A 25,541-nucleotide genomic window follows, 5' to 3' on the forward strand; every position below is an offset into this window, starting at 1 on the left:
CTAATAACACAAATACTGCTTTATATTATCAACTAGTAAATAAAAGACTTGAATAGTCTAAGAAGTTGACATGTGACAACTGACCATCTCAGCATCTGTCATGTTATTTTCCTATGGAAAATAGATTAAACTCCATTAGCCAAGGATTTCAACAAGTCCATTTTACTTTACCCTGAAACTCAAAATCAATTACTTTAACACATTTGAAAGAGAATACAACTTCCAGCTGAAGTATGGTAACTTACACTATTTAAATCTGATTAAAAGAACATGTCTGACTACGTCTTGGACAAAAGCAAAGGGTATTAGATCCACCTTTGCCTGACTACAAGTATTCAAAAGATGTAGCCAATATAAGCATGCTACAAAGGATGCAATGTTCAAAGAATAAGAAAACCTCAGTATGATTTGGGGGGAGGAGGGTATTCAATTTAGTTCACTTTACCCCCTCATGGCCACTGTATGCCCAGGAAGCAGCGAAAACATTTTTTACATTTGAGTTGTAAACTGACTATTGAGGTTTATAATGGAAAATTCTGAAAGACCCTCAAGTACAGCTGTGCTATAATTACTGTCACTATCAGAAGATGTATCTTTGTTCCAATTCTGACAAAAAGCATAATATTAAAACACAGAAGGTTACACCATACTAAATTATTTGCTGTTCAGCTATAGACAAGCAGCAATCAACATTGACCGCAAGAGGCCGATGCACTGAATGACTGCAGGTGTGCAAAGAAAGCCTTCTTTCCTTGAAACCACTCTTTGACTAGAAATGGAAGCACTTAAAGCTTCGTGACTACACTATTCTTTTACCATTTACATTCATTCAATGTTAAAATGCTCCTCTCTATAAAACTAATCATAACAGGGGCACATTAGGCTTGAGGAACACAGGCAGATTTGTTTAATTAGTTTATCAATATAAGCACATCAAACTCCATGAATTATTGACCAAGACTTATTTTTGTTCTATATCACCAATTGTTTATTAGGTCACTTTTTGTATCCTTACCATCCAAGACATGATGCACGTACTCAAGTTGAGGTCAGCATGTACTTATAAAAACAAAAATCACAAGGCACTTCTGTAAACAGTAAGACACCCTTTGCTTCTCTTAAAACAAATGAATGTGTTCTACTGGTTTTTCACTTCCATTTCCCTGTATCAGAACATTCAGCCCTGATTAAAAAAAAACCCAGCAGCCATTTCTGGGCAGGAAAGTCACTCGGGGACAAAGTCACTCAGATGAACTGATGTATTTTATGCTACTGCATTGTAGCAATTTGTATGGACAGATTTGTATAAGAATTCTTAAGGACAGGGAAAAAATTGACAAAACATTTTCTGAAAACAGTATCGGGATCAATCTGATTTAACCCAGTAATTTGTCATCATTTCAAAAGCACCCTAAAAACCGGACAATGATAAAGGTTTCCAAGACCCAGAAGTGCTAACTAGATGGCTTTAAGTATAGCTACATTATGACCTAAACTTGTCATCTAACTAACCTTGCTAAAGAAATTAGTCAGCTGACTTTACTGAATGCCCTGATCTCTTTTCAGTTTAACAATCTCCTTCCTCACAAGTAGGTTAGCACTAAATGGTGGAAAAATAAGCAATGAGGGAACTTTACAGCACAGAGGAAGACATGTAAATTCACATAACTATCTATTTGTTTTAAAATATAAGAAAAGGCCCATAAAAAAGAAGCAGTGAAAGGCTTTTGCTAATTAATGTTAGGTTATGTGATGAAACCTTGTCTGCATACCCACAAAGGAGCACAGAGATACAAGGGGGGTGGAGGGGTGTTTGCAAGTAATACCCTGCCCTAGCTTCTCCCGAGCCCACAATAGGACCCATCAGTCCAGAGGTGCAGAGAGACACAGTAGTAGGAAAGAACACAAATTTAGGACTCGGAGGGTAGGACACCCTGCCAGGACCCTCCTAGGACCACCTCAAGAGAGCCTCAGCTACCATGTCCAGGTGTTAAACCCATCAAGGGTCAACACCTGAGCACCTTTCAGACTGAGGGGCTTTTCTGTGTACAGGTATGGGATGCAGATGAAGAGTATTTTAGGATTGCACAAGAGACTTATCATGGGATGTTTTGGGGAGGAATCAAAGTGAAGGAAAAGTAGAGGGAATCTAAGTGAGCTGGGTAGGAACAAGTAGGGGAAAATACAGAGATAAGCAGATAAAAATGTCTGGACACATCTAAACAGTTCGCTGGTTTGTACAATTCCCCGTCCATGGCCTGCACTGGATCAGCACAGCCTGTTGTATTTTCTCAGTAAATTCCATTTTTAACTATTTTCCATAGTGAGGTAGTCTCTATTCGGTGTTAAGATGCACGTACGTCCCAGCAACTATGGTCAGGCCACAGGCTGGAGGGCCCATGAGTCCATGGGCACGAGCAACTAGACAGACCAGAGTGAGGGGACTTAAGTGCAAATCCAGCAGCTGGAAAGGGACCTCAAGTCATAAGGGCTCGTACATCCATGGTGGCCAGCACCTGGAACAAGTGAAGGTCTGGCTGCCAGCACCTGCACTGGGAACACAGGCCAGAGGGCCCATGGACTGAAAAGACTGGAGTATATGAAACCAAGCACAAGCCCATGTGTCTGTGGTGCTAGTGACTGGAATAGGTGCAGCTGTACCAGTGGATCAAGCTGCACTAGCTGGCGAGTAGGTGAAATGGCCTGGGAAGGAGGCAGGTTAAGGGTGTGAGCATCTAAGGGTGAGACCACAGAAGTTGGCTATGGCATAGACCAGGGGAGCCCCATTCAGCTGCCAGCAAAACCAGATGGTCTGTGGGTGTCTAGAGGCAAGAACCATGTGTTTGTGTGCATCTCTTCAAGGGCACAACCACAGGGGGCTGGCTAGAAGAGGACCAGGGGAGTTCTGGACAGGTCCAGTTGTGTGCGTGCACATGTGCACACATCAGTGTGTCTAAGGGCAAGACCATGATGGGTAGCTACTGGGGGACCAGGGGAGTCCTGGTTTACATGTGTTCATATGCGTACAACAGTTTATACCAGCAACTGAAACAGCGCTGCAGCCACAGGGGCTCATACGTCCGGGTGCCAGCAACAGGAGTGACTGGGATGCAGGGGTCAGCCCCTGGGCAGACCATGTCTGAGCCCAGCTGTTGGATGGATCCACACTGTACATACGTATGTATACATATATTCCCACTAGCAGACCTTCATCTTGAATGGCCAAGCTGCTGGTGCTGTCTGTGTTCATGTGAATACCCCATGTCCATTTATGTGGCTGCCTCTACATATGTATTTCTTTTCTGTGTATATACAATTGCACACCTACCAGCAATATACTCCCAGCCTCATTACTGGTTGGGCTGGAAGCCTGGAGCTGGGGCAGTCTTGCCTCTGTTGGGCTAGTGGTTCCAGCCCTAACAGTTAAAGCACTCAAGATAAATAATACTGTTCAAGGCACTCCCCTTTAGCGTAAGGTATCTCTGTTCAAAACTGGACTTAGAGTACCCATAACTTACAAACACAAGTTAAAGTGGAAGAGAATATTTAACTAGTCTGATTCCTTGCCCCATTTCCTTTTATCACTTATTAATAAAAATATAGTTACAATTTCTAAAATTAAATATAGTAAGTTCTGAAAGACTCTGAATTGTCATCTTTGCACACTTATGTCTCCTTAACTTACCAGAACTCAGTATTTGGCCTCAGCCAAATATGGGCATTCTTTCAAAGAATGGAAAAAAACAAAGTTTTAAAATAGTAGCTAAATAAGAATAGCTTCTTTAAAGCTAAAATTAGACTCAAACTTGACTATTGCTTTTCATCCATGTAAAACAAGGAAGAAAACAGACATATATGTGAACTGCTACATCGCAGCACAGTAGAGAGAGACAGGAGTTTGCTGAAGTCGTTACTGCAGGAAATATAATCTTCAGTGTCATAAGCCAGGGAAAAAGCAACTTTTTGTTCCCATTAATAACAGAGGCTGAAGTACGTATTTCTAGGAGAGGAGGGAAAAATTGGAGCATGCATTCAATTGAATGCTCTTCTTAAAACCCAGTGCTTCAAACCACGATTTCCTGCATTTTTCCAAAATTACGCTCCTGTGCAGTAGGAAGTAACTAATATCACCACATGCCCACGCTGCTTTCCTCAAACTGATACTAGCTGGTCACTATGCAGTCTTGAACTACAAACTTACAGATGTGATTTTCATCCAGATTTCATTTGTCAAGTCAACTATAACTGACACCTCTGCACTGGAGCTGACAGTGCGTGCATAGTACTGGTAGTGTGCATCAGAGTAACATTTTCTTTATAAAACCTCTGGCTGGACAACTGTAATGCAGATGCTGCTTTAGACTTCCTTGAGCTACATAGTAAGCCTGTGGATTTAAACACATTATAGTTAAACGCAATCTCCACTTTTTAACTTCCTAGAAATTTGAATTTTCGCTAGTCCCAAGGTGGATTTTTTTTCTTTTTCTTGCTTTCCTATTAAGGAAAAAAAAAAGATACAGAAGCAAGCTACTTTGTGCATCTAACACCCAATATTGGGGCAAGAACAGACACTTATGCTGCTAAAAAAAAATGGATGGTAAACAGCCTGAAAGAAAAACTTATATTTCTGCTATTTTTTTTATCTACAGAAATCCTGAAACCTATTATTAAACACATCATCTTTTTAATTAAAAAGTCACACAAATTAGTGCAAATTGAATAAATTTAGACAAGCAACTTGTCTCAAGAAATTAACTACTATCACAGATGATTCTGACTCAGGTCCTTCATCAGCTGTTTCTATAGGAAGTTTAAATTGTTCTTGTCTGCCCCTTCATATACTCCTTTCATAACTCTTCATACAAAATAAATTAGTAAGGTCATATTCCCAAGATATGTGTATGGCTTTGCTTTAAAGTCTCCACATCTTGCAAAACATAAAAGTAACATAAAGATTTCAGATTACACTGCATATTAGCAAAAATTTCTTCTCTGCTCAAGATGGGACCTATTCCCTGCCCCAGTCACATCTCTCCAAAAGACTGAGATTTGAAAGCTACTTTTCTGTAATCTTCTGGAATCACAGGCATTCACGTTAATAAAGCATTAAACAAATTCTCTAAACTAAACTATCAAAAGAATCAACATCTAAGTATTGTGAAATAAAAAATTATTTTAAACACACTTCATTAGTAACATCACATTTTGTCTAACCATGAATTCATATGACTTGTTTAACTACGTTGAAAGTGATCTCACTCTGCAATCCTAACACTGACACACTCCTTTTATAAATATACTACATGATTAGAACAGTGAAAACTTTTTTACCCAACCCTTACCTCTCAGCCTTGATCTGCAATAGACATTTTCAAACACAACGTAGCATAATCCCTACTCAAACTTTGCAAGCAGTGCCACACCCCAAACAAACTATAGTACCTCTTCTCAAAATTACCAACGCACACTTCCACAAACTTTCCCTAATCAATCAGTTTTTTAAATGTAAACAGTTATTATTGCTCCCTCCAAATCACCCAGTAGGTTTCCTTTATTTACACATTAAACTATTACCATAATGCTGTCATTGAAATTAAACCCTGAGAAATTCTATTAAAAAATACTAGAGATTTTATGGTTTATGTTGAAGTCACATACAATCAGCTAAAATTTTCATAAACAGATCTTCCATAACAGTATGCTTAATGAGCTACAGGAATACCTCAATATTTTTACTGGCAACATTCTTCACAACAGCAGGAAACAGCTCAGAAGCATTTTTGCCCTTCGCAATCATCTAAGAAAAAAAAAAAAAAGAGAGATAGACAATTCTTAGTAATGTAAGAATATAATTTGTTGGTTTTGTTTGTCTGGTTTGTTTTTGTGTTTTGTTGTGTTTGGTTTTTTTTAAAGAGATAGGAATTTATTCCAGATCAATATTTGAAACCTGATTTCTATGAAGTCAAGGATAAAGTCTGATTTTTTTGTTAACTATTAGACATTACAGGATACTATTCATACAATGAAATCCCACAGTGCTGGCTGGTTACGCGTTTGGGGGGTGGAATCAATGAACTGGACTTTACCACGTTAGACTGCAAATCATTTTTAATGCTTTAAAAATTATTTAAAACAAAGACCTTGCTAATCTGAAAAGCTTTACATAATTACCTTTTAGGAGCTGCTATCCAGAAGAAAACAACAGCAAAAAAAAAAAAACCAACAAAAAAAGAAGTTACACAAGTTTAAGTCCTGTTCCTTTTCCCTGGAACAATCTTGGTGTACGACAAAGCCAAGAGAAAAAAAAAACAAAACAAAACATCACACTTTAAAAACAAAGCAAGGTTGTTTTCCATAGCACTTTAAACACAAAAGTCCTTAAAGTGCTTATACAGAACAAAAACAAAAAACAAGGTAAAAGCAAGATCAGTCAATACACTGTTGGTTTGTTTTTTTTTAAAAGGAAGAATGTTTTCACATTTCATCTTGAAGAAATCTGAAACTAGGGCATGCAGTAAACAACAAAATTGTCTCAAAAAAGAGCACAAACAAGAACCCTGTTTAGCTTCAAGCCTTGTATGAACAGCTTAAGAAGTTATGTATAAGAAACCAAGTATGTTAGAAGGAATAAAGTACTTCAGTATACACTACAGCTGCACAACTCTTACTTCTTAGATCTAATTCCAGCAGAGTGTCTGCCTGTATGTCATGTCCGAGCTGAAAACCCTGGAATTTCATAAGTGTGTTATATCATTACAGTGTTGCCGAATACAGACTCAGAGCACCCCCAGTTATGGTGAAGGGCAGGATCCAGTCAGCCAAACATCAAGCTAATCAGAAGGAACAAGTGCTCACTAAGACAAGCAAATGTGCAGGGATCCAACACAGGAACACGAGTTCCGCAACTGCAGGTACTGCTGTTCACAGCCATCTCACATTTCCACCATTACTCAACATTATACAGCTGATTAAACTTCATATTCCTAACTCACAGGTCTGTTTGTGTATTTCATTGATCAAACACATTAAGGGCATAAAGAACTAGGATCTCATGCAACAAAAGCAAGAAAACACAAAACCAGGCAATACCTTGACAAACTGTATAGTCAGAGAAGGTTAGAAGAAAGACACTAGGAGAAGAAAGAAGGTAGTTGCAGTTCAAGCTATAACTGAGTGAGCCTTTTAAAAGGGTTTAAGAGCAGCTGTGCAGCATGACATTACAATTTAACCAACTTAACATCTTAAACTATTTCTTGCAGTTATATTAAAGCACAGGAAGTGACAAACTAAGAAGCATGCACATTGTATGGGTTTCAAGGGGTTTTAACTAAGAATCTAAATTAAACCACTGCTGTCAGGACTGGGGGTGTCTTTGTAATAAATGCCAGATTCAGAATGACCAGTCAAGTAGAACTTAGCAGCAAGATGCACTGCAGAGAAGTATCATAGAATAAAATATTATCAAACATATCATCTTGATGCAACAGAAGTTATATTATTCAAAAATAGGGATGATCCTATAGCCTGACAAGCTATAACAGTATGACTCTAGGCATTACTTGCATTATTTAACTGATCAACCGTAATAGCTCCAGTGTACCATGTAAATATGTATTTAGGGTCTTTTAAAAGAGTGTATTTTGACTCATTAAGTCATAACGATTAGTGTAAATCCTCCTTAGCCCATGGATCATTAACCTAGAAGAACATAATGGTTCTTTCCAAGACTAAGGTCTATCATGTCATTTTTGTTGCTGTGCCTAGACATTCTCCAATTGTGTTGTCTTATATACCTGGAGTTCCGGCACAGACAGAAACTTTCACTCTAGAGTAAGTCCTACGCAATGTCAGGCTGTACTAAACTTTTTTTTTTCATGACACACACACAGAGACATGGATGAAATTCTCTGTGGAAAATCAGGCATTTGAATTTGTTTCCTAAATTTATGCTCTGAAACCTTCAGGAGCAAAATTCCACTGAGATTTTTTTTTTCCCAGATTAGAAATTTAGACAGGTTTCCAAACCTGGTAACAAGAATATCTTGGTGGTTGTAATATCAGTGTATGTTTTAAAAGAAATATTAGCTATTGTGTTTTCATGCATATAGTAGAATAAACTTGGTTCTTTATACACTTCAAATTTATTTCTAAGCCAGCAGTGTCGCTTGTAATCTTCCAAAGACTGCAATTATTTTATGGCATGCATATAAGGACACAAAAAAATAACACACTGACTGAAAGAAAGAAAAAAAGATGTCATTGATCATTGAAGAAGTCACACGTAAGTGTTTTAGCTGAAGGTAGGCTTAGACACCTTCATGTAAGAGGGGGAGTGGAAACATCAAAACTGGACAACTACTATGCTTGAAATTCTGTTATTAAGAGTCACTGTCTGCAAGACAGGTTTGGTTTATTTGTAATGAATCTCCTTCTCCCCAGGGGAGAGTTTGCAAACCACCTTAGAGGAGGAAGAAGCAGCAAAAGGAGCCATAAGCAGTATTCTCTTGGTACTTTTCCATCACACCTATAAGGACAAATGAAGATTCTAGTAGACTTCAAGAAGGTGAAGACTAAGAAAATTACTGGCATGCACAGCTTTTTCACCTACCTAAAATTAGTGAAAATGAGCATTGCAGTGAGACACTTGAAACAATACTCTGACAACGGAGTTCCTTTTTCCTCTAATAATAAGGCTAGAGGAAGCCTTTCATCTCTGCGAAACACATCTCATTCCTGAGAACTCTCTAAATGTAAGCACACAACTGGTAACACACAAGCATCTTTGTGCCCAACAATAAAATTATCACCACTGCTACAAGGCTGTTTTGGGTTTGTGTGGCAGGGTCTTGGTAGCCGGGCAAGGGCTGCAGGGGTGTTTCCTCTGAGAAGCTGCTAGAAGCTTCCCCAGCTTCAAGTTGGACCTGCCTCTGGCCGAGATCAACCCAGTCAGTGACGGTGGTAACACCTCTGGGATAACATATTTAAGAAGAACCTGCAGCGGGAGAGGAGAATGGAATGTAAGAAACCCCTATGCAGATACTGAGGTCACTGAGAAAGGAAGGGGAGGAGGAGCAGGGGAGGAGGGGATGCCCCCGCAGCCCGTGGTGAGACGTCAGGCTGTCCCCCCCCAGCCCATGGAGGGAAGCGGGGGAGCAGATGCCCACCTGCAGCCCGGGGAGGACCTCATGGCAGAGCAGGTGGATGCCCCCAAAGATGGCCATGACTCCATAGGAAAGCCCGCACTGGAGCAGTCTGTGCCTGAAGGACTGCAGCCTGCAGAAAGGACCCATGCCAGAGAAGTTCATGGAGAACTGCAGCCCATGGGAAGGACCCCACACTGGAGCAGGCAAAGAGTGAGGAGTCCTCCCCCTGAGAAGGAAGGAGCAGCAGAGACAAGGTGTGATGAACTGACTGCAACATGCATTCCCCATCCCCCTGCGCCGCTGGGGCGAGGAGGTAGAGAGCACCAGGAGTCGAGTGGAGCCACGAAGGAGGGAGGGGTGGGGGGAAGGTGTTTTAAGATTTGGTTTTACTTCCCATTATCCTTATTTTGATTTGATTGGCAGTAAATTATATTGATTTTGTTTTTTCCCCAAGTTGTGCCTGTCTTTTCCCCATGACCATAACTGGTGAGTGATCCCCCCCATCCTTGTCTCAACCCATGAGCTTTTCTTTGTATTTTCTCATCATCATCCCACTGTGGTGGGGAGGGGGTGGGGGGAGGGAGGGGAGGGGGCAGGGAGGAGTGAGCAGGCAGCTTCAAGGTGCCAGCTGGGCTTAAACCACAACAAAGGCATTATGCCAACTGTGCAAGGTCCCAGCCCTGGCCTGTAAAGCTCATTGTTTCAGTTTGTTATGTGAACCAGAGGTTGGTACCAGGTGTCTGCTACAAAACACAGTTTAAACACAAGACAACAGCAAATACCTTGAAAATAAGGAAGAGACTGAAAACAGAGGATCCAGTAATTCAACAACTTTCTTGCGGTCAAGTAATGGTCAACCTTATGAGCTAGAAGACTGTTTCTGCTTTAAGAAAAGAAGCATCAGCTGAACAAGGGGAAAATATCCAAGAAACAGAAGGTCCCTCCTGCCATCTGGGAAAGTAGCGCTCTTCTAGCATTGCGCAGTGCTTAGAGCAGGGACAGAAACCAGGGACTGGGAACTTATAAAAGGACAAAAATCTGGAATTAGGAAATGCGGGAGCAGAAGAAAGAATGTGCTCGATTCAGTTCTGCCTTCCCTTACTGAAGAGCTCTTGAGCCTGATCATGTCAGCCTAAGACCATCAAGGACCACAGCTATCAGTGCCAACTACACATCTCCAGCTTCATGCTATCACACATTTCTAGGAAATTAAAGAAACAGTTGTTAAGAACTGCTTTGAATATGTAGCAGCAGCAGATATTTATAATGAGTGCATTTTCTCATTGTGCACTCATTTATAATGACAGCATTGTTTGTAGGGAAAAATGGGGGGGGGGGGGAATCAATCTAGTAAAGCTACCCCAACTTAATAGTTTCTAATTCCCCCATACATACACACACACACATTCAGTTGCAACAGTTTCCAAATACAGATAAAGATCTGGCCATCTTTTTGAAAAAGAAAACCAAAGGAGCAACAGGCAACTTTCCTCCAACCCTCCTGCCCACAGTAATAGCCAGAAGAAGGATCTTTCTGAGGGAAGCAGAAGAATGCAAGTTACCATTGGTTGAAACCATGGCACTTTTAAAGGCCATTATTTCTTGCAACAGCACCTCTGAATGCCAGACTCTCACTAGTCAAACCCTGAGGAATCCCACATCACACTGGAGAAGATGAACCAAGAAACCTTTCACCAAACAAAAAACTAAATGATGTTATGAAATAGTAGTTGATAGGTCAGCCAGATACAGTAAGTAATTGATGTCTCTGGCAGGACTAGGATCAAAGGCAAAAGCAGAAGACAATCAGCTCGAGTAAAATCTCCATCACTAGAGGATAACGAAGGGAGAAATCGCTACCTCTAGAGTCAGAGGAAAGAACACAATCGCATGATACAATCTGTACCTACTCACCTCAGTACATGCTTCCATAGGATTATCCCACATAAAAACCAAGCAAAACAAACAAACAAAAAAATCACATCCAGAGGAGACTGAAGGAACAATGAGAGAAAGCAAATGCAGAAGTCCCAAAAAAAGAGGTCAAGTGGACACTGAACAGCTTTCCATAGCACATTCTTCTAAAACTTTTAAGAAGAAATAAAGGGACTTTATCAACTTCATGATGTTTAGTTTATAGGGTTTAAACACACAATGTTGTTAAACATTATTTGATCACTTCTATGGGCACACTGTTCACCTGAAATACTTCGACAAATATATAGGCAATGGACTAAATTAAAAAAAATCCTTTTATAATCTAAAAAAGTAGTAATGCAATTTGCCATTTTACTCCTGTAAATTTCTGTGCTGAATTAAGACACCAACTGAAGCTTCTCTGATGGAACCATTTCCTACTTAAGACCTCATCTCCCTACAGAAAATAGTTATTTACAGGCATATTGGCACAGTTACATAAATATTTTAAAAGTATATGACTGAATATATTTTGACACAGCAATTTATACACAGAATTCCAAATTAACAACTTCACAGTAGCTTTTAAACACAATTTAGAGATTCAAATGCTGATGTGGTACAGGATCTGTAACGCAAAAACAGTATTCCCATCCAAGCAATAAAAACAGTAATAAAAGAACAGATACCCTAACAAATAAAAATGATAATTAAAAAAATCACATACCCCAACAATCCTTTTCATAGCATCCAGCTTTGCAGAATCTTTACTGCTTTCCAACATTTGTTTTAGGTCTTCATTTCTATGGTAGAAACACAATAATGCATCAATTAGAAAAAGTAAAAAAAAAAAAACCAAAACACAAAACAGAATACCGTTTTTATATTCTTGATCAATTCAGCAACTTAAGGTGAAGTGCTGCTACTTCTTACTCACTTTTAGATTGTATTAGTTAACATGCTGCCCTAGTACAATGAAGCGTTTAGTAAAAGAATCTTATCAGATTCTAACAATAATGCAAGCCCAAGCAACTTTCATCTGCCGATAGCTGAACCTTGTCTGGAACGTTGAAGTCTTGAGGCAAGAGAAGAGCTCAATTTGAACTAACAACTCATTCGCTCCTCCCTTTTCCTCCCAGTATGGGCTAGATGTAATAGACAGAGGCTGACGTGTTTGTGTTAAAATATAATATCAGTTTACATAAATCACTGAAAAGCCCAACAGCAGACTTCAGTATGGTCTGAATTTCAGTGAGAATCAAGCATATAACCTTATGTTTTCATCTGCTTTTCTGGATTGTAAACTGCTATCCCCTGTCCTCAGGATTAAAAGACTCAGATCTGTAGTACATCCATTCTACATGACATAAGATTAAGATAGCCCTATGATTAGACACATGTCACATCCAAGCACTTTTTACAGCTGAAATAAAATTCTCACATGAAAGTATTAAGTCAATAAGGATGTTCTCTCACAGATACAGCTTCTCATTAGCTGTCACTAATAAGAAACCACACCCTGCTTGGCTTTTTAAATGCAAGGAGATCACAGTCTAACTGCATTTATAAACTCTGAAAGTTTACAAAAAAGATTCTTTGAAGAAATAGCCTTTTGTAATGCCTAGATTGCTTGAGTACTAAAAGATACGAAGCAAACAATGGCTCAAGAAGAGACACCTGCAATATTCCAAAGAACTCTGAAAACTCCAAGTTTACAAACCCTGCGATCTTTCACATAGCAAAGGACAACATAGAAATCCAGTGTGGTGGGTTGACCTTGGCTGGACACTCTATCACTCCCCTCGTCAGCAGGATTGGGGAAAGAAAACAAGACAGAAAAAACCCTTATGGGTCAAGATAAAGGCAGTTTTATAAAGCAAAAGCAAAGGCCATGTGTGGAAGCAAAGGAAAACAAAAGATTTTTTCTCTCCTTCCCATCAACAGGTGATGTCCAGCCACTTCCCAGGAAGTAAGGCTTCTTCTTGTAACACCACCCTAAGTTGACAGATCTGTTAAAAGTAACAAATGCTGTTATTTCACAGACCTCTTCCTATTGTTGTCCTCCCAGCTCCCTGGGATAAAGGAACACCTCCCTCCGCATTAAGCTCTCTGGTTTTCTGATTTAGCTTCAAGCATGCTTGTGTTCATCTCTATATCCTCACACTCCTTTTAGCCACTCCACACAGTTTTCCCTCAGCTCTATATCCTTATTTCTGATATCAGAAATCAAATACTTGTTGGTTTAGGGGTGTACCTAAAATACCTTTAATGGTTTGCCTTTTTTACCTTTTAATCTCTCTGTATAGTTCCATTTGTAATTAACTTTTTAGGAAGGCTAGCTTGATTTAACTTTTGGTATCTCTATTGCCATTGTTCTTGGCCACAGAGACAGCTTATTTTCCTGACCATTCCTGTCCACCTATTCCTCATAGGATACCGAGTAAATCTCATTTTTTTTAGATCAGCTTCAAGGACCCTGCCTGAGACTTTGCTCTAGTTGGATACAGAAATTTCAGAGACTTCTAATTCCTTCTGTTTAAGTCTTAATCCTTACTTTATAAGCTTAGCTTGTGAGAGAATCTATGTGACACAGTTATCAAAGTTACATAGCAGAAGACTCGACTTCATTTAGAAAGTTGCTTCTAGTCCTACACTCCTGCTTCCAGTTTCCTACTGTTATTTCACATAATCATGCACAAACTGAGACAGAGATATAGTAAAAGCTAAAGCACAGGACAGTATTACTAAATTGTGATCACGTAGTTCTCATATAATTTGTAGGAGGATGCTTTGGTTCCTTTGCACAACCAAGACAGCAACTACTTTTCAAAAAAGATAGTATCTCACTGAAGAATCAAGAAGTATTGCATGAATAACAACTGCTTAAGATTCAAGTCTGGGAATATATTTACCTAATAAAAAAATAACAAAAAAGTTAACACACAAAAATAAGAATATGTCAAAAAAAATTGCAAGTGAGAAAGTAGAAAATGTGGAAACAATAATTTGAACTTGAGGATCAAGTAGCAAAAATGGAGGAAGTTACACAGCACAAGATTCAAGTACTTGCTGAAGACTACCTCCCAGAAGTTCAGAATGACAAAAACGGACAGTAATCACAGAATGAGTACGAGTTACCATTGTAACAAATACAAAGAAAAAAGGCAAAAGGTGAGTTTAAGAAATTAAGACAGAAGAAAGAAGTGTTTAATGATGAAACATATTTCTAACTGCTTATAGTAAATATTCTATCATATATCTCAAATTAAAACATTTTTTAAATGTTAACAGGGAAGATACAAACCAGAGAAATTAAGACATAAAGACCTGCTTACAGCCAGTCTTGCTTTCCAAAGAGAAAAGCGGGGGGGGGGGGGGGGGGGGGGGGGAAAAAATAGAAAAAAAACCCACCAGTTCTTGATTAATCCATTTGGAAATTAATTGCTACATGACTGCTGTATTTTTTTTTAATCTTTTCTAACAAATTATAATCCAGGATTAGCAAGCATTAGATACTTACAGAGTAAAATATCGCTCCATATATTCATATGGATCAGCAGCAGCAAGCCTTTTTTCTTCTACAGTTAGACATGGTTTCAGTGTAACCTCGAAGTTTTGCCCTTTAAGAGCAGATTTAATAGTGCAAGACACCTCAATTATTTTACCCAGTATTGTAGAATTTTGTTCCATTCTTTTAAGCACAGCATTTAAAAAAAAAAAAAAAAAAAAAGGATGACTGCACTCAACCAAGCTTGCTTGCCGAGACTGAGGTCTACTTGAAAAAAGAAAATCTTATTAAGTAACAGGATACCCACTCCCTTGGTGTTTTAACTTCTAGAAACAAATATCCTATGCAGATTTCAAAGGTCACTTCCCTCCAACAACAACTCTTATCAGCAGGCTCAATGAACAATGGGAAAGGCAAATGCACTTCAGTCTTTCGTAATATAGCTTATTGTACAGTACAAAAATATTTTTGTCTTCCAAGCATTAAGAAGATCTAAGGGAATTTCAATCCTTAAGTAAAATTCCTCAAAACAGAAAGCATAAATGCAAGCCTCACAGAGCTGTTCATGTTTCTATACTTATTAGTTATTCTAAAGTGACAGTTCTTCAGTGCAAATGTTAGACAAACAATTTCCTTATCACTTATGTCCACCTGCCAAGAGCTCAGAAAAATGCAAGCAACACTCCAGCTGCATCAATACCTTTGCCTCTCCCTCCTAAAACTTTGAGAGTAATTCTAGCCTTACAGAGTTAGGTACGTATTACAGATGACTGAAATATAAGCTTTACTACTTCAGCAGCAACACCAGGTTTAAAGATGCCTAACCTGATAGTTTACAAATAATACGGAGCTATATTAAGCAGAACAGTAAAGGTCCCAACAACAACAGGTGCAAGAAAACCTTTGTAAGAGTAAATATATTGTCTCTGAGCCTGTTTGCCCTAACAGTAAGAAGAGGTGAAATGACTTTCTGTGACGGAAAAAGAAAAAACAAAAAGACTCCCACCTGTCTGCTCACTGCCATATCTAAGAATGCAATGAGTCTTCCTAGGTTGTAGTCTAGTGTCTTAACCTCTATATAACATGGCCCCACTGTCCTAAAAAGTTGCCAGTTGAAAGCACTGGTATGGACTATAATTAGATATATTATATATTATACCCATACACAATGTGAACAGGCTATGAAATACAATCTTTATTATTTGCAGAGCATCTACCAAAAATGGCAATGAGCCAATTATTAATATATTAATGAATCAGTATTCAGCTGCCTTTGTAATCTTTACCACCACAGGCTTGTATTCTTCATTATAAGAATTTGAAAGCTAAGTGAGTGTAAATTAGAAATGCAAATTCATTGCCTAACTTTCTCCCATAGCAAGCATCACACATGGCAGATCTGTGATGACACAATACAATGGACATCACAAAACACATCCAGAATAATACATTCTCTTCAAATCACTGGTCGAATGTTAAACAGAAGATGATTTCTAACTTTCTTCTATGTTTTTATATTTTGTGATTGGAGCCTTTAAGATAGATATTACTTTTGTCTTTCTACCTCAAAGCACTGCTTTCTTCATATGCCTTTGCACAACTTCTAGATACGATAGGGGCATAGATATGATGAGACCTATGATATGCCTACCGGTTAGGATTAGTCTTATGGACATTACTGTAAGAAAGTAAACAAAAAAACAACAGTTAGATTTTTCTCATTCTCATTCTCTTTCATGCTCCCTCTACTCCCCTGCCGTTAAAAAGAAAAAAAACAAACCTTACAAAAACTCCACCCCAATGCCCCAAAATAAGAGAGAGAAAAAAAAAAAAATAACAAAAGAAAACCCCAAACAAACCAAAAAAATAGAGCTTGACACTCAAGAGAACATACTGTCAAACTATTTTAACAATCTGGAATCTTATGCCAGAAAGGACCCTGACCATTACTCTCCATGCCTGACTACAGCAAACAGCAACTAAAAAACACCTCTGAATATGCTGTACTCTTGTCAGCACATACTCGGTCACTAAAACTGGCATCTTGCTCAGATTAAGACTAGGATTTCAGATTCCATCGAGCAACATTCCCCACTTTTACAGAAAACAAAAGAGGGTAGGCGTAACTGTATGTCACTGAGGTTTAAACCAGCTGTGTCAGTGATAAATCTGGGCCTCTCTCTCAGTTACTTTGTCTTCCTGCAGGAACTATCACAAACATTTAATTGCACTAAAATACCAATCCATATTCTGTGGCATATCATTTGCCACTGCACCTACATATTCTGCATAACTGTTACGAGAACACTTACTCCACCCTGATAAGATATACACTTATTGTTATCTCCTTTTTAGCAACACTGGAAGATGAAACCCATAAATTGTCAGCGTTTGCTACAGTTCTAATGTACCCAGATACTCCAAGAAGTCACCCACTAACTATAAGGCTTTCTTTGTAAAAAGCAGAAGTTTCATGAGTATCAAAACCGCAACTGAAGCCCAGCTGGCAATGCAACAATAATTCTTTTAGCTACAAAATCTTTACTCCTTATCAGCCTGCTGTTTTACAAAAGAAGAATTTAATTACGATTCCCCATGCCATTTGATTGCCCCAAAACCTGGGAACAGTTTTAATTATCTCTAAGAGGAAGGGATTTTAAACAAAAACTCATGGTGAGACAGAGGCTCTTCATATACAAGGACAGACAGCATTGTGTTACTGCAAGGTTAAGATACAGAAAACAACAAACATCCACCACAAGGGAGGAAGCAAGCTTCACCAGTTCTGATATTATGGAACAACCTGTTACAGAACAGGAACAAAAGTTACGGACACCTCATTCAACAGAGTTTTAATAATGCATTTCTTAGGTTCTCCATCCACTGCATACTTTCAGTTACACGACATCAACTGCATTGCTCTTGCGTTCAAAGTCTTTAGGAGACTGCAGTCTGGATGACATACTTTTAACCACAGCATACTAGGATTTATTTTTTTTTGCTTGCAGCACTGCAAAATGTTCCAATGTGAACTCTGAAATACTGTGAATGTTACCAGGTTTGAAGCAGAAAATCCACACTGACAGAGCAGCTTAACCTCTGGTCTTGGTACCTGAGTAGCAATGAAGTCTTATGGAAGGTCCCATGTCCCTCCCCGCCCCAATTTAAAAAAAAAAAAATTAAAAACACCCAGTTTTTTTACATTATACTGGCACTGCAAAATCCTTAAAATAAACTGGCTTATTCTAGCTCAGGCTATTGTGTAAACTCTAAACAAGTTTGAATTTAACACTTAAAAAGGAACTGTAAATTGATTTCAGAGCCATATAACATGGAAGGTAAAACAGCAGCCAATACATGCTGCAATTTGAGTTTATTTTGCTGTTGATTTGAGGTCTTCCTCTAGCAAGAAATTAAGAGGTCTGAGTTGCACTGTGTTTCATCCTATACCACAAACTGTTTGAATGACATCTTGTGGTGCTATTCAGTATTGCCATCCTCTTCCATTGTAACACTATTTACATTTATTGCCAATTCACCACACCAACATAGAATTCAACTATTATTTCAAGGGAGACTCAAATCATTTGGCTATGTAGCTGTACTGTGGTTTAAAGGGAAACTGGGATAAGAAATAATCCCTTTCCTTTTAAGCCACTCCTAATTTTTCAATCAAACACACTACCCAAAAAGCACACTTGATAGTTTTAAACGATAGACAGTAGAGGTGTGAGGAAAACCAGGATAACTATAGTATCCTGTAAGGCTGAGAGCCACAGAAATTAACACAACCAGTTATAGTCTGACCAGCAACATAATTTAACTCATTGAATGATTGCTCTGCCACTAGATTCTCAAAGCACCTGCCATCTGGATGGTTTAGGTACAGTATCATCCTTCTCACTGAGGAAACATATAGAAAAGTGTAAAGTTAAAACTGAATAAAGCATCCTCCCAGTTCCCTGTTGTGCGACTATAGTACCTGAACAATGCTTGAGCAACTCAGTGCACGAACACCAGTAAGTTGCTGCTGCCACCAAAATTAATGCAGATATATAAACAACCCACATTTCAAAAGCTCTAACCAGATGGCAGCTAGTATGACAAAGCAGTTTGAAACCCTTTCTGGAGAGGACTGCAATTTAATCCAAGATTATCTGTTGTCAGTAGAGTAGTTGTAGACACTACTTTACCTAGCAACAAGAAAGGTTGTCTGAAAGGCTGAAAAGTACCAATCTTGCAACCCCCCTGCATACGACCTCTTCTGACAGTGCCCACACTAACGATGCTGCAGGGAAGCTTCTGCAAGAGAAAAAACAAAATCTTTCTTGGTGGCAGAGATCAGTTTCCTGAAAGCTGAAGAAGTGGCATCTGAAGTGGTGCTGCCACTTCAAAGGTTGTATCAGTTTACAGTCTGTCTTGAGGCCAGTGATCAGAATTTGCAGACATTTGCAGATCACTTTGCAGCATTTGATAGTTGTGAAGGGATTATAGGAGTGCGAGAAGTATTTCCAGTGGGAATTAGGCTTCTTTAGACAGCACAAAGGTGGTGCTGTCACTGCTAGAACCCACAACAGTGTTAGTATATTCTCATATATGTCCACGACATTCCAGAAACACTGTTAAAGAGCATTACAATGCTGTTTATACTCTAGTGGGATGTAAAAGAAAAAAAAAAAAAAATCTTTATATGCCAAAAGGATTCTGGTTTTCTCAAAGTGAGAAAACTACCACAGGGTGGCATAGACAAGAACAGTCTTCACAAAAGCAGAACTAAGAAAATCCGGAATTCCTTTCAAGAGTCAGCCTTATGTTATAACAGTGTTATAGAAGTTAATGCCATTCAGGATGCAGATCACAGCAAGCATCTAAGGCAAATATATGACAACATAATAAATATGCAGAAACCACAGTGAAGACCTTAAACTATAAAACTTGCCTTTCTGAGGAAATAAAAAAGCCTCAAAAAAATTTTAATGACTACATTACAGAGTATCACAGCAAATCAACAGTTCATTGCTTGCATGCTCGTATGTGCCAAGTGCACGGCAATAAGAATACATTCAGTGTGTGTCACTTCCCATCAGATCTGACTGATTTCAGCTGGAGAAGTGCTCTGCAATAGTATGTCTACATTCGTATACTGCATTTAATTCCTATCCTGGTACTGACTACAGGGTTCAGATTTTATCTTGTAGAGTCATCAGTTCATCCAAACCATTCATCTTTGCTGGCTTGTACATTCTACCGAAACTGGCATATCACCACATTAGTGGGCATAGCGCCATTATAACAGATGGGGAAAGAAAGTAGTTGTGCCAATGAGCTAGCGGATGCATCAAGTTTGAATATTAGGGCTGGAGTCTCCTCCAAGAGTTTCACAAATGGCAGTCTATGTACAAGCTTTCCATGACTGGTTGAACAGGATATGCCAAGGCAAAACTAGATCAATTTAAGACTCCAAGAACATCTCTGGCAGCTGTTGAAAGCAAGTTTTTAGCTCTGATGAATTTGGAAAAGTCTTCTGCACAGAGAATTGGGAAATGAGGATCTTAATGAAATCACCACCTTAGATCAGCTCTCTGCAAAACAGGCTTGCAAATCTTAGCAAAAAAAAATGGGTTTGCAGCCGTGCCGAGTTTTCTGATGAATAGCTCAACAGAATGCATAAGCCAGATCTGCAGGAAAAAAGTCTAATAAATTACAAATGTATTTTGCTTGGCAGGAATACAGTTTAAAGATGCAAATCAGTAAAGTTGAAAATGCGTGTCATAAATTTTGCCATCTGCTTCAATACTGTACTTATCAATTGATATCTACTGATGTAACATGTGGTTCACCTGTAAATTTTTACATTTGGTTTAGATATAGCAATAGCTAGTTTTATTGCTGAAATTGTATCATTTCCAAGAATGAAATGTTATTATATTTTAATATTAAATGCAGGTAAATTTTGTCTAAAATGCAATTAATGTAGATGAAAATCCTCTGTCCACCTGCAATTAACTGTAGATAGTAATAGTGCACCCTATTGTACGCAATTAACATGGTTCTGTGTTACTAATTATCTCTCCAGGTTTTCTTAGAAGTTGGGAGGTCGTTAGACTATTCATCCTTCTACACAGAGCAACAGTACATAGTGTAACTATAAAAATATCCTATTAACTTAGGTGATGTGTGTCAAACAGTATCTCTCCACACTATACAGATGATTCTGATGGTCTTCCAAGTAGGCAGTGGTTATTTCACAGATTCCATCAATCCAGGCCATGGATAAATAGCTTGACGTCCACAGGCTGGATTCAGCTTGTCCATAAGACTTACATGACCCCGTGGCTCTTACAAATATCCTGCTGAAAACTCCTGTAATGGGCAAAGACTTATCTGCAGACCATTTCCATTATTCTGGTGGCTCACAATCTGACCCTTTTTCTTCTTTTTCAAACATGTGGGGCATGTGAATGATGTACATCTGGAGCACTTAGAGTGACCTATGTCTGGAATATAACCAGTTCACAGAGAACCGTCAAGACTACCTACCTGGACACACAAATAAATTCCTAAAATGTAACTATACAAATTGTATAAAGGATTACCATACATGTCTCATGACAAGCATGGGAGAGGGAGAGGGGAATGAGAGGAACAGGCATCTCCAGCCATGCAACGGGGCGCATTCCACACAAGAAAGTTTACACTGATTAATCTCAGGTACATAAAAGATCTTTTAATCATTCAATTATTGAGATATTTAATGGAATGAACACAATGTTTCCATTCTCTGAACATGAGATCCAACTCTGACATATTCAAAGTGATTTAACTAACCAAAAGGCTTTTTAAAAGCAATACATACCAAACAGGCAAGTTATATTTGCCTCTTCAGTCAGGATTCAATACTCACAGAAAAAGTCAGCCCCAATCTCATGAATTTGTTGTGAAATCTCTTATTCAAGAACAGTTTCAGTGTAGTCAAAAACGGTAAGAAAACAGTTTTATGTACATGTTGTACATAATAATAATTTATATAACAGAGGTTAGAAAAACCTCCTCCTCACCTCACTTCTTTTGTCCTGAACATTTACACAGTTACCTGATAGAAGCAGACCAAAGTTGTATTTTTACAACCTCTATTTCTTTTTTCACTGCATTGGATACATACAGTATATTAATGTCCTGGTTTCAGCTGGGATAGAGTTAACTGTCTTCCTAGTAGCTGGTACAGTGCTATGTTTTGAGTTCAGTATGTGAAGAATGTTGATAACACTGATGTTTTCAGTTGTTGCTCAGTAGTGTTTAGACTATAGTCAAGGATTTTTCAGCTTCTCATGCCCAGCCAGGGCACCTGACCCAAACTGGCCAACGGTGTATTCCACACCATGGGACGTCCCATCTAGTTTAGGAACTGGGAAGGGGGGGCAGGGATTCGCCGCTCGGGGACTAGCTGGGTGTCGGTCGGGGGGTGGTGAGCAATTGCCCTGCACATCATTTGTACATTTCAATCCTTTTATTATTACTGTTGTCATTTTATTAGTGTTATCATTATCATTATTAGTTTCTTCTTTTCTGTTCTATTAAACCGTTCTTATCTCAACCGAGGAGTTTTACTTCTTTTCCTGATTTTCTCCCCCATCCCACTGGATGGGGGGGGAGTGAGTGAGAGGTTGCGTGGTGCTTAGTTGCTGGCTGGGGTTAAACCACGACAATTAACTAATGAGAAACATACTATTTGCACATGGTACATGCAACCCCTTGTTTATATTAAGATAACTATTGATAACATTTCAACAATTTTTTTATCTTTATTGATCTTCTAACAGTCAAACTTTCCACTTACTCAAGTTCTAGGTGTCACCGTGACAGAAGTTTCAAGGCACTGAGATATTTTCAATACTGATAGCACATTTCAACAAAACCACAATACTAACATGTTGAGAAAATACTACATTCGTTAACTGAATTGAAGATTCTATTTGTAATTGAAAGTTAATGAATAAATCATAGAATTGCTAAAAGTAAAAAACAGCAGCTTTAGCTGGAGAATAAGACACATGGGCTTTTGACACCAAGGGATGCTCAGAACTTTTAGATGATAAGTACTCCAGCTGAGTATTTCTACCAAAATGCCAAAAAAAACCCCCAACAGTTAGGACAAATAATTTATATTAAGTCAGCTTTAGACTTCAGATTTAAGTCTACTGATAGTCGTTTGTGCCTCTGTGTACAACTTGTCATAGACCATTCTATATAGCAAATGCTGCAAAACTGAAGACAATCTACCCTAATAAACAATTTGTTTATTTCAGAAGCATTTTGGCTTACTTCCTCTTCACAACAAACAGAAGAAGACAGAAGACATAAAGAAAAGAGGCATAGGTTTTTTTAAAGGAAGTGTTTACAGTAATATCTTGATATTTATACTTTAACCACATGATGTTGTTCAGATTAACCGGCAACAGGCAAGTGCAGGCCTCTGGTCCAACAGTTACTGCAGCAACATTCTGGGCTGTATATTATATATCTGCCCCTCTGCTGAGGAGTACTTCTTGTAACATCAGTAGGACTAAGGATGAATCTCCCTTCCTCAGCAACAAAAAAAGTTTGCCAAGCACTGAAACACCACAATGATATGGGATATAAGCATATCTAAGATCATATTCAGCAGCGTTCAGTGACAATTAAGAGAGATCAATGAACAAACCCTGAAAAACCATAACAGTAATTTTATTTTCACCAGTGGAATACCCCACTATCCTCACACTTTAATATGCAAGATGCAGAGACACATCTTGCACTTCTCTGTATTTCCAGTATGGAGGGATCAGGTCTGCCCAGTTTAAAGAACACAAAAGCAAACCACTAAAAGATACTATGTCCTACATCTGGGCTACAGTCCCTGTTCTAAGAAGATTTCCATTTTAGCTCTAAGGGAAGAAAATTTTGTTTGCTTCTCAATAAGGAGGTTTTGGGCTATCACCAGTGTGGACTATATGGCACACATGCTATATGCTTGACAAATGACTACTGCATTTTCCAAACAGACTGCAACGCAGTCTGCTTTTCTAATAACCCTCACTTGCAGTACAGTGGCTTTTTCACACTACACAAATTTCATAATCTTTCCTTCACAGTGCCTGTTCCTCAACTATCCAATCCATTCTCAGAGCTTACACACACAGGTTTGAACCATGGATAACTTCCTATTTCAACATGAACTTGTTTATCACCTACAAAAGACCACAGAGATCAATGCCTGCTTTCCTCTCAAGTCCTTCCTTTAGAGGATGGATCTCTCCCCTCCTGTAAGTGTGAGAGCAAGTCTGGAAGAGCAATTAATTAATAAGGCATGCATACATATCACAAGCTATTCTTGTTGTTCCACACTGAAAGACAATCATATACATACATGTGTACAAAACATCTCAGGACCCTAAAGCTGACCATTGGGCAGCCTCAGGCAGAACAGAGAGCTATACTTCACCTGCAGAACAATCCTAAGTCTAGGATTAAATGACTTGTGTAGAGAATTATGGCCATGACCAATGACCAGGGTACCCCCTTTGTGAAAAAGAAGCAGCAAAACAATGGTTAAGAAATAAAGTGCAAAGTTGTTTCTGTGGAAGGGGACAGGAAAAGAAGGGTGCAAACAACATAAATCAGCTACAACACTCAGGTCAGCACAGGGGCACCCATGCTAGAGCAGTGAAAATTTTAACTGGAACAACGAAAAAGCAAAGTATTTAGTGGAATAGCAGGGGAAGAGAAACGTGGCTTGTCTGGCAAACTGAGGAGCCCTATCAGCTGCTGTCTCACAGAGCTAAGCATCAGAGTGACAGCAGCTTCACGTCGTTGTGATTTACTTTGGTGTGGCACAAAAATAAACACGTCAGCAGAGGTTTCTAGAGCATGGATGTTCTCTTTGTGCAGAACAATCAAACTGAAGAAGAAGGGATTGATTTTCTAATGTACATGAGACCTTAGTTTATGGTGCTTTTTATTGGTTGCTCTCAGAATAGATTTCCAATTTGTTCTAGGATACAATTCCAGCTTAGCAAACCTCTTGATCCTTCCATTTAGACACACTTTTTTTTTCCTCTCCAATTCACTTGTCCTTTAAGGAGCTGAAGGCTTTCTATGCCAGTGCACTTCAGCTGGGTTTTTTTTTCTTCCTCCTTCATTTCCTCATTTTGACTTCTGACCGAGACACAGCCCTGTTAACGCCCACTCTGAGCTCGCTGCCGCGCCATGATCGACTACACTTCCAACTACGACTCCCACCAATACTTCTAAGCACTTTGTTGTTCTTTTTTAATACATTTGAAGTCAAAGTGAAACTAATGCCAGCGTGGTTACCCATCAAAACAGAGGGAAAATGATATGCACTTTTTCAAACAAACCAGCAAAAAAACTTCACAAGTTACCCATTCCGTTGTGAACACCTTAAAGATAAGCAAGCGAACTTTTCCACCGAGTCTCGAGGGGGTAAAAGCGGGCAACCGAGGCACCGCTTCCCCCCGCCACGGCCCCCTGGAGCTGCCCCTGCCCGGGAGAAGCCCGCAGGCCGCACCCCCCCCCCCGCCGCCCGGCCCCCGCGCCTGCGGGGCAGGGTCCCGCCAGCCCAGCGCCGCCCTAACGCCCACGGAATCGGTCACCGCTCGCCCGCCCGCCCGACAACCCCGAGCGGGGCCCGCCCGGACGCCGAGGGACGGGACCCCGCCACCCGGCCCGGCCCGGCCCGGCCCCCTTACTTCTTGGTGTCGCTGCTGAAGAGCCCGAAGGCCGCGGGAGCCGAAGGGGTCGCGGTGGGCACCACCTCCTGGGCCAGCTCGGACGCCGCCTCTCCCCCCTGCTCGCCGTAGCTGAGCCCGCTGCCGGACATCCCGCCGCCGCCGCTCCCCGCCCGCTCCGCCAAACTTGCCGGGGCGGCACGCCCGAGCCCTCCCCCCGGAAGCGGCGGGCACGCGCCAGCACGG

General features: G+C 39.6%; 1 protein-coding gene across 5 annotated transcripts in view; it reads right to left on the reverse strand.

Moving 5' to 3' along the window:
• AP3B1 (adaptor-related protein complex 3, beta 1 subunit) overlaps nucleotides 1-25,494 on the reverse strand; it is a 161,447-nt gene extending 135,953 nt beyond the window's left edge. For 4 of the 5 annotated variants that reach the window (XM_010582853.1, XM_010582851.1, XM_010582854.1 and 1 more), the window contains exons 1-3: nucleotides 25,317-25,494; nucleotides 11,788-11,863; nucleotides 5,723-5,797 (exon numbers count right to left, since the gene is read on the reverse strand). In XM_010582853.1, coding sequence (XP_010581155.1) covers nucleotides 5,723-5,797; nucleotides 11,788-11,863; nucleotides 25,317-25,447 — 282 coding nt within the window. In that variant the 5' untranslated portion in view covers nucleotides 25,448-25,494. The remainder of the gene's footprint in view (nucleotides 1-5,722; nucleotides 5,798-11,787; nucleotides 11,864-25,316) is intronic. The other variant, XM_010582852.1, reaches the window with a different exon arrangement.
• Between the last annotated feature and the right edge of the window lie 47 nt (nucleotides 25,495-25,541).

Source organism: Haliaeetus leucocephalus, unplaced genomic scaffold (genome assembly GCF_000737465.1).
Source record: "Haliaeetus leucocephalus isolate CR32 unplaced genomic scaffold, Haliaeetus_leucocephalus-4.0 Scaffold849, whole genome shotgun sequence".
Classification (NCBI taxonomy): domain Eukaryota; kingdom Metazoa; phylum Chordata; class Aves; order Accipitriformes; family Accipitridae; genus Haliaeetus; species Haliaeetus leucocephalus.